General features: G+C 39.4%; 2 protein-coding genes across 8 annotated transcripts in view; one reads left to right on the forward strand and one right to left on the reverse strand.

The window, feature by feature from the left end:
- The window catches only part of LOC116691295 (trypsin-like), a 2,269-nt gene extending 1,182 nt beyond the window's left edge, over positions 1-1,087 (forward strand). The window contains 3 exon segments of the mRNA XM_032518822.1: positions 627-763; positions 858-965; positions 967-1,087. Of these exon segments, the coding sequence (XP_032374713.1) occupies positions 627-763; positions 858-965; positions 967-1,020 (299 nt within the window). The 3' untranslated portion in view covers positions 1,021-1,087.
- Positions 1,088-1,267: 180 nt separating this feature from the next.
- cblc (Cbl proto-oncogene C, E3 ubiquitin protein ligase) overlaps positions 1,268-9,921 on the reverse strand; it is a 13,380-nt gene continuing 4,726 nt past the window's right edge. For 2 of the 7 annotated variants that reach the window (XM_032518690.1, XM_032518691.1), the window contains 11 exons: positions 9,460-9,606; positions 9,222-9,378; positions 8,291-8,412; positions 7,712-7,849; positions 7,541-7,628; positions 7,230-7,361; positions 5,470-5,655; positions 4,215-4,355; positions 3,829-3,887; positions 3,088-3,146; positions 1,268-1,904 (listed from right to left, as the gene is read on the reverse strand). In XM_032518690.1, coding sequence (XP_032374581.1) covers positions 1,771-1,904; positions 3,088-3,146; positions 3,829-3,887; positions 4,215-4,355; positions 5,470-5,655; positions 7,230-7,361; positions 7,541-7,628; positions 7,712-7,849; positions 8,291-8,412; positions 9,222-9,378; positions 9,460-9,606 — 1,363 coding nt within the window. In that variant the 3' untranslated portion in view covers positions 1,268-1,770. The remainder of the gene's footprint in view (positions 1,905-3,087; positions 3,147-3,828; positions 3,888-4,214; positions 4,356-5,469; positions 5,656-7,229; positions 7,362-7,540; positions 7,629-7,711; positions 7,850-8,290; positions 8,413-9,221; positions 9,379-9,459; positions 9,607-9,921) is intronic. The other 5 variants (XR_004332452.1, XM_032518693.1, XM_032518695.1 and 2 more) reach the window with 5 other exon arrangements.

Here is a 9,921-nt window from a genome sequence, read left to right on the forward strand (position 1 = left end):
GGGGGGGGGGGTGCAGCAGTGTCTGTTATCTAGGCTTTCATTGGGGGCTGTCAAAATTGCCAATTTTCCAAATTACACATAAAATAGCACACAGCACCTTTAAATGATAAGTCTGGTGAAGTTCTATATATTCTGTGATTGACAACCAGTCCCATGAAAAGCTCAAAACCAGCAGTAAAGTGATCCTACAAACAAAAGTATTGCCTATGTAGCCAATTTTAGCTTTTTTTCCTTTTTGCCATCTGCCTCCATCACGCCAAGGTTGCGTGCCTGGGGAGATGGGAAGACAATGGTGCCATCAATGGTGAGAAGGGGGTTATTGATTAGGCTGAGTGTACCCACTAGGGCACCAAATGTGTTTATATTTGCAGCTGAATATTCTTGAATAGTCCCCAATAAACTGATCAACTAATTTTAGATTCAGTAGGAACAAATGGACTTGCGCCTGAGAGCCACAGACAAGCTGGGGAAGCGGGAAAGGATTGAGAAACATACAATTTTTTTTCATTTGTTGACAGAAATTAAAATATAGAATCCCGCCAGCCTTTTCCTACACACATTTTTTTTTTTTTTTACTTAATTTGTCTCAGCGCTTTCTATGACTATCTCTGTTCTGTGTGTTACAGTGAACTTTTCCATCCGTCTGCAGTGTTTGGACGTGCCCATACTGGACCAGCAGGACTGTGAGAATGCCTATCCTGGCATGATCTCACCCAGGATGGTGTGTGCTGGATACATGGATGGAGGCAGAGATGCATGCAATGTGAGTTTTACAGTAAATTATATTATAGAATAACTGGTTTCACAGTTCTGTGTGCAGAAAAATCCATTGCATGCTTCCACTCCATGTTTGTCAGGGTGACTCCGGCAGCCCTCTGGTGTGTGCTGGGGAGGTCCAGGGCCTGGTGTCATGGGGTCAGGGATGTGCCCTGCCTAACTACCCCGGAGTCTACGTCAAATTGTGTGAGTTCCTCTCCTGGATTGAAGACACCATGGCAGCCAACCCCTGAAGAAAATTGAAATAATTTTCTCCACTTTTCCCAATGGTTCCCCTCAATCTTATTTTCTTTTACCGCGCTGACTTTTCTTTTTTTTCTATCTCTGGTTAGTTAGTTAGTTAGTTAATTAGTTTCTATCTCTTGCTTTAAAGTTTTCTCCCTCCATATATTCACACTAAATAAAACCACTTGGTTGATATTCCTCATTCATTTCATTTATTCAATTCATTCATTCAAAACCACCAAATTAAACTATTTAGAAGCTCAAGTATGTGTCAGTTACAGGTTTACTTATTTTATTTTAAGACTGTTTGAGTTATATGGAAGGCTTTTGTTTACTCACATAACTTTTTATAAGAAGAAACTAATGGGTTAAATGATGAGGTAGCATATTTCTATTTTTCCATTTATTTACTCTAGATATGTGATTGCCCCCCTTCATTTGATCATATAATTACATCATCAAGCCTTTCATTAATTTCTATTAATGATTACTGGAGGCTCAGAAAAAACTTTAATTATAAAGATCAGTACTGAACCTACTGTGGACATGATGGCAGTGTGATTATTAAACAGTAGGAGGCCTCAGTAAGCAATTTTACTGTCAGTTCCACCCACTCATCACAACTTCAGCAGTGCAGCTGACACACGGTCATTTACAGATAAACATGACACCAGAAACTACTTTTACAGTCATCAAGGACTGCTTTCATGAATATTTTAGTTGTTGCTTTAGTAAAAGAGTAATGGTTTTGCAGATGCTGCTTTTCTGTCAGGACGACACTCTTCTAGCCATCTCTCCCAGGTCACATTTGTCTTCTCTGGGCCCCACTCTCCATTCCTCCCTCTCTTTATGTCTTCGTCTCTGTTTGACTGGGCTGGAGGGTTCAAGCCATGCTGCTCCACCTACACACAAACACAAAAAGAGTCTTACTAAAATGTCTGGCTCTGCTGTGAAATACTCATGTTTCAATTTCAAATGAGACATATCAACATTTTAGATAAATGGATGAATTCTAGGATGATACTAGTATTACATTATGGGTTACGAATGAAGTTTTAAATAGTCATTTTTACTGGAGTTAAGCAATATTAAGCCTGAATGGTCAAATAAGTGGTTTTCAAACTGTAGAGTGAGCTATTGCAGGGTGGGTGTGATCCGAAAATAAAACACTGGAAGTGAAACTAAAGTTAATCAGACTGTTTTCACAGCAAACATTTTGACCTTTCAAACAAAAGTGTTGCTAATTGCATTATTATTTGCTGCATTGCTGGAACTTGCTAGAACTGAATAGGGTTGCCACCTATATCTGATAAAAAACCTGGACATATTGATGACCCAACCAACTGCTTTGCTCACAAGTGAAAATATCCATTAGACATTAGAACCAGAAGACAAAATTTGCCTTTTCTGCAGTAAGATTGTGCATAGTACTGGATATTTTAAACATCTCAAGTATTCCAGTAAGCGGAAACTTACTTTATTTATCTTAGCTTACCTGATTGCTTAGATACTTGTGCTTGCTAAGTCTCGTCCCCTACAGAGCCAATGATAGCGCATTCTACACACAAGAGACACTCACCGCTCTTTGCACAATGCATAGGCTATTTCAAGTGGAGATAAAATAGTAAATTGAACATACATATTCACATAGCCTTGTGAAAACCGGACATTCCGTGTCCATGGAGAGTGGATAAATTTCCCAGGACAGGTTATTAAAAAGAAGGACAATACTATTAAAACCAGGACAGGTGGCAACCCTAGAACTGAACCATCGTTCATGTTATTAGTTTCACTTGTGCTTTTCTGTAATGACATAGCAAAATGTCGGCTGTGAAAGGATCAATGAATATGCTTTATTTGGAGACAATAAAATAACAAGATGCTAACAAGATTCAGGCTCCCTTTGTTACTAGTGTTCCCAGTAAGCTATCTGCGTCTGGAGAGGCTTGACATTTGTTTCATTGTTTTATAAGGGAGGCACAGCAACAGTTTGAGAACCACCAGCTTTTAACCTTTTACATTTTCAGTTCCTCTCTGTAGGTGGGCACGGTTTAGGATACAAGATTATAAAATGCCATAACTTACAATCGCCGCCTTTCTGAGAGGAAGACGAAAACGTTGCTTCTGTGAGGAATTCAGAACTGCTTAAAACAGAACATGAAATGGAAATATAGGTGAATGACTGAATCAACTTTACACTATATGTTGGCATGCTATTCTTTACTAATAAATATTAACACTGCAAACATTGCATGCAGGCTCAGGTGCAGAAAAACATTTAATTGCACATGCACATCTGTCACAAATGGGAGAGATTCTAATCAAATTAAGAATTTAAATTAACAAACTAAACAAGAAAATATGTTCAATAATTATAATAATCATATATTTGTGTCTAGCTTTGAAAAAAATTAACTGAATGTCTGATTTGTTTGTTCGCATTATTCTTTTAATGACAAGGTCTTTATTGTGTAGACAAACAAATAAATGTGCAATGCAAGATCAACCACAAAACAGATTGCACCATCAGAGCAATCTGCCTGCTTAGTCTTGCATAGCTGATCTGGGTATGTAAAGTCATCTAGTGTGTTCCCAGCATTATGTTGAAGACCTGTTAGAGGTTACAGTAACTTGGTGGAAACGTCTTTTCTTACTTCCCTTACAGAAAATGGAAACATATTTTACCAAGAGACTATAAAAGCTACAATATCAAGATGTAGAGTTTTAGCAGCATGCTTAAATTTAGTCTCCTGAGGGTTTGTAATATACATGTAGACAACAGCCACGCATTCCCACTTTATTGCTCTTCTTTAAACAGTGTCTCACCTGTCCATGTTTGTCTGTTGTTTGTTTTGTCTATGTGCTTTATTGCCACTGTGAACCTGCTGAAGAGAGGAAACATGTCAACGATTACACAGCCATCAGCTACTACAAGGGATGTACGTAAGTAGTTTCTTACTTGAGATAAAAACAATACTTAAGTACTACAAGTAAAAGGATAGATTAAAAAAGTACTCAAAAAACTGTAAAATTAACACGAGTAAATGTAATGTTTTGCTTCCATCCCTGACTACTATACATATTCACGCTACAGTTGGTAAGTCTTTGCAAAACTGTGCACGAATGAGAAATGTAACACATCACATCATCAAACTGCCAAGGGTTAATACAGCAACAATATGCAAATAGCTTGACTGTCTATGGAAACTTACTGTACGTTGGTAGAAGAGTTTGTCCAAAGTTGATGTCTGGGATTGGCTGGAGGGAGATGGACAGCGTGCAGTTGTGCTGTTTTTAGGGGGCAGAGGTGGAGTGTTGCTGGACCTGGGAACCTGGTAATCCAAACTTGAGAACTGTTGAGAAAAAATGACTAAAATGTGGCTTCTGAATTGGAGACCAATACTTGACAAGAAACCTGAAGGAGTTGCATGTTGCAAACAAGTCTTGCATTGTCAGACTTATCTCCACAGCGCTGTGGAGTAAAGTCTGGCTACACCAAAGATACATTCTTGGATAGGAGAAAAAAACTCTTGGTTGTTTGCGTTTCTTTCCAGTTCCAGACACAGCGACGGTGCCTCTGCAAAATGGTCTCGGGAAGGAATTTGTTTTGGTGACACATTTGCACCCCACTAAATAATTAAATTCTCTTCAAAACTTAAAATATTTTCAGCATTTGGTTTGCTAGTTCGAAGTCTGTTGTTTCCCTTATCGAAAGTATTTTATGAACGGCAACACACAGAGAGCGGAAAGTGAAGGACATCCGGCGTGTGAGCTATGCGCTGGATGTCAGGCTTTATACTGGAAATGTACTTCCATTGATTACGCTAGTTGCAAACAGATACAATTCCTGCTAAATTACTGAACTACAACCATTTTCTTATAGACTAAATGAGTTGCAGACATGAGACAAATGGGCTAAAGGCTAATGTACATATGTTCAAAATGACAATTCTAACATGGTAATGTTTAGCAGGTAATTTACCATCTTGGTTTAACATTAACATTTTAGCATCTGCTGAGTGACACGGAAAACAAAGAACAGCTGAGACTGGCAGGAATGTCATTATTTTTGCAGGTATTTGGTCATAAACCAAAGTATTGGGCAAGTTAAAATGTTGACTTGGTGATGGCGCTAGATGAAAAGGACCAGAAAGGTTATTAGATAGGGGACATAAATGTTTGTACCACATTTCATGGCAATCCATCCAATAGTTGTTGGGTCTTTTCACCACAAATGTCAACCTCATGGTGGCGCTAGAGGAAAAGTCAGGGGGTCAATAAAGTATGAATGTAAAGATTCATCCTCTGAAGACCACAAATAACTCCACCAAATTTCATGGTAATCCATTCAGTCTAGACCGAACTGGTGGACCAACTGACAGACACGTTGCCATCTGGTATGGTGCGTGGCTGAAATTAAACAAAACAAATGATCATACAGTACAAAGAAATGTATTCACACCACACCTTCCTCATTGCAGCCAATTCCTTTACTAGCAGTTCAATGTCCTCATGGTCCTCTTCCTCCTCCACATCATCCTCACCTTCCTCCTCCCACTGATCGCTGCCAGGCAGGTAGGGCTCGACGAGGATGGACTCTGTTCCTCTGATGTCACAGCGACAGTACGGGCATGTCTGGCCAGCTGACTTCTGCTAGATAGTTATCACAGCAGGTCATGGGCAGAGTAACGGAAACACTATATGAATGTAGAGACCCATTGTCACACATTGTCTTGAGCTGCTTTCTTTTGAAATGTATGTAGTGAACTAGATTGGACTTGTTTTCAAAGAATAAAACCACCAGATTTTTGAAAGATGAATGAGGTGGAAAATACCAGGTTCAGTTTGGTAGATTGCAGTTATGACCTTTTTTTTTTTTTTATTGCGTGACCAGCGACCTTTGCAGGTGCAGTCTGTCCATGTATTTGACAATGTTTTTTTCAGATTGCTCCCCTTATCTAGGTTTATCTGACTGATATAACTGCAACTTGGACATTTATTATTTGGCCTTTTTAAACTTTGGTTAATTTGGTAACTTTGGTTTTCTTTAGGTAACGTTTGGTATTCAGCTGCAAATGTGTGCCTTTGAAACTGTGATTTAGTTACTTTTTTAGTAACTGTCTGTCATTGTATTGTATTGTAAACTCACTGTTGATGAGGAAGTTTGGTTGACCACAACCTCGACTAACTTACAACTGACATTGACAATTGTGATTACAATGACATTGTGGTCTGACATCCATGAAGCATATCTAATTTTCTTTTCCTGTCTGTCTCTCCCCCCCTCCCTTCCCCTTCACTCTTACGTACACTTTTGCTCAAAGTGAGTGTGACCGACGCAGTTTGAGGAGGATGTCGGCCTGTGATCACACAGGAAGTCCTCAGCCCAAATGTCAGGACATGCTGCTCTGCACCTTTGCAAAGACCTCCAGAACGGACGGGAGGCTACTGGCTAGTTGACTAAAATAAATCTTGGTAAAGCATGAAGCTGAAATTTGCCAGCTGCAACTTTAATTCTGACTAGATGCCTTTAATGTCACTCTTTGATTAAAAGAGGAAGTAAGAAGTCGGGGGAGCAGGACACTTTTGGGATTTGTGTACCATCTTAAATGGCCCAATGTAATTAACTTCTAATTTTTTATTTGGTAGACCACTATATGATCTTTCTGCATGCTATGGCATGGCAGAATCAGCTTGCAGTTTAAAGTTTTTTTTATATATAAGTATTAATTATTTATAAGTATTTTATTTAAGGAAAGCTTTGCACAGATACAATAATTTTTCAGCAATTCCTCATTTCAATAAGCCATTGTATGTGGAGATGCTGAGAAACATGAGGTTATTGGTTTAAAATAAAATAAATTACATGACATTGATTTGTGAAGGCTATTTTACATAACAAGCATGTCATCACTCACAAGCTTTGTTAAACACAAGCATATTTTTGACATCACCCACAAACCATATTAAAAAACTAGTTTTGTTACAGTATGTCTGGGCTACAACCAATAACCAAACCATGGGAGCGCTGGATTTCAGGTCGGCCTTCAAAAACAAAGTCTAGTTTAGTCAACCCCGACTGTTTCCCTCCACTGAACACACAAAAAGGTTACGGTAACAACCTGCCTCGGATTAGGGTGTCAGTATTAAGCATGGGTTGGCTGAAGATAAGCACGTTTATACACTGAACAGTAGGCCACAAGGAGTATGTGGATGAGGGTTCATACCTGCCAGCCTGTGAGGCAGGGTTTGCACAGGAGATGCCCACAGGGCTGGATCCGAGTATCCTTATCCCTCTCTGCACAGATCTTACACAGCTGGAAGGTGCTGCCAATATCACAGTAAAGCTCATACTGTTCCTGTTGCCCATTACAGTGGCAGTGTTGGTTGATAGACAGAGAGACAAGAAAACAATAAGAGAACGCCTCAGGATATGATCTATCTTTTGTCTTTGTGATGCCTCAGGATGCTTTTAGTTTGATAAATTAAGAGGAGTTTGATACATTCATAAAGAGAGGAAGGAGGTACATCCACTTACTTCTGAAACTTTGACTTTGCCCCTCTGGGCCGGTTCACACAAGCTTGTCAGGTCGGGGTTCACATTACGGCCATCTGGGTACAGATAGCTGCAGGCACACAAACAAACCGCACTTAGAGAAAAGACACAAACAAAGAACAAAATTAACTAAAGAGATGGGTTTGTCCTAACCAGCTTTCCTTGAAGCCCTGAATGAGTGCCTGGTAGAGAGGTGTATTCTGGGGGATGGTCTGGACGATGCTGCCTTCTCTCGTCACATGGCCAATAGCCCACTGGCCCATTCTTGTGCAACTAAGACGGAAGATATAGCTTGGAGAGAAAGTGATCACAATGGTAAATCACACTTAGCAATATAATTGCTTTTGACTGCATTTAGCTCTTTATTTTATGTATTTATGCAATAAATAGGCCATGCTTATTGTCATGGAGCTGTACTTAACATAGCAAGGACAACATTTCTTGAATAAAAGATGGAAACATGAAGCTTGAGTTTGATGCACTATGAAATATAATTAGGCCAAAAACTCAAAAGGAAAATTAATACTTCAAAATTGATTAAAAAGCTATAAATGAGGCTTCTTTCCTCTGGCCAATTTGTTCATAATGGGATGGCTAGGTACATAAAGTTGGAGTGTTGTACTTCTATGTTCCTCATTCCTTACAACTTAGAACAGATCCAGATTTGAACTCAAGTTCTCAACAACCTCCTCAGTGCTATTTTTCAGAGCTTGTTGCTGTTCTCGTCCTCACCTCCCAGGTCTATGCAGGTAGTTTTCCAGACGAGCTATGACCTGGTCATAGGTGAGGAAGGCCATGTAGCCTGGATGAGTCACTGCAAGTTGGTTCCAGTTCCTTATGAGTGAACTCCAGGGCTGAAATGAGAGGAGAGGATCAAAGAGGAGACTCAGGATGTGAACATTATTAAGGGAATAGTTCAAAATTTTGGGAAATACACTTATTCGTTGTCTTGCCAAGGATTGCTGTAGATCACAAGATGCCTATCTAACGTCAATATACTAAATATAAAGCTACTACCAGCAGACAGTTAATTTAGCTTAGCATAAAGACTGGAAACGGGTAGAAACAGCTGCTAGCCTGGCTCTGTCTAAAGGTAAATCAATCTGTCTCCTAAACTTACGAATTTACACATTATATCTTGTTTGTTCGTACAAAGAATCATACAAATACTGAAGTTGTGAAACAACAGGTTGTGGTTTTTGGAGGGATTATGTGCCTTGACTGTTTCTTGGCTGGGAGCAGGGACATCCTGGAGTCTTGTCATCACTGTGAGGTTTCCAGGCAACAAGTGAAATCACTGTGTCTAGTCAAGAAATAGTCTGGCCCATAACCCCCCTGGAAACTTGCTTTTAAACTTACATTAGTGCTCTGATTAAACAAATAATGCGTAACATTTTCAGTTGTGAACTTTAGAGGTGCTGGTAGATGAGTTTTATTTATTCCCTTTGGACAGAGCAAGGCTAGCTGTTTGTTTCCCCTTGTTTCCAGTCTTTATGCTAAGGTATGCTTACCAGCTGTAGCTTCATATTTAGTGTACAGATATGAGAGCGGTATCTTCTCATCTAACTCTTGGCAAGAAAGCGACTGAGCGTATATACCAAAATGTCAAACTATCCCTTTAAGAAATCAGTGTATTACTTTTTACTGGAATAGTTCACCTTACCTGAAACAGTCTGGTGAAGATGTCAAACTCAAACACAGAGATGTGGTCATTACAGGTGAGATCTATAGTTGACTTCAGAGCCATGGACTCCATCCCTTCCTCAAAAGCATGTACACTCTGCAGCTGCTCTTTGAATCTATTCCACTGCACTATACACCTGTCAGAACACATTATTAACATGTAGCGAACATGGACAGATAATGTGCCAACCCAAATAAAAGAAATTCTCCAAACTCACTTATTTCCAAATGATTGCATCCAAAAGGCCGCAGCTTCAGTCTTAGTCACTCTGTATGTGTCACCCTGAAAACTGCCCCCTGGAAACATGGCCCTCAGCTCCCAGAGCATGTGGCTGAACAGCAAGGACAGTTTAGTCAAGTTCCTCCTGAGAATGAGAACAGTAGACTTTCAGTTGCAGATTCAGAAATAGAAATAGCTATACTTTGCTCGGACTTCTTTACTTCTTTTCTTTTCTAGTAGTCTTTACTGGCCCAGTGGTGTTGAAAAAAATATGCTAGTTCTAATATATATATAAATATATATATTTAAATAGTTTTAAGTAATTGTTACATGATGTATCACTATAAGGATCACAATGAAGTTTGCATGTGATGCGCTATTGCTTCTTTTTAGTTGGAACAAGCATGCTGACACTTTCCATAGACACACACACACACACACACACACACACACACACACA

The sequence above is a fragment of the Etheostoma spectabile genome, chromosome 6 (assembly GCF_008692095.1).
Source record: "Etheostoma spectabile isolate EspeVRDwgs_2016 chromosome 6, UIUC_Espe_1.0, whole genome shotgun sequence".
Taxonomy (NCBI): domain Eukaryota; kingdom Metazoa; phylum Chordata; class Actinopteri; order Perciformes; family Percidae; genus Etheostoma; species Etheostoma spectabile.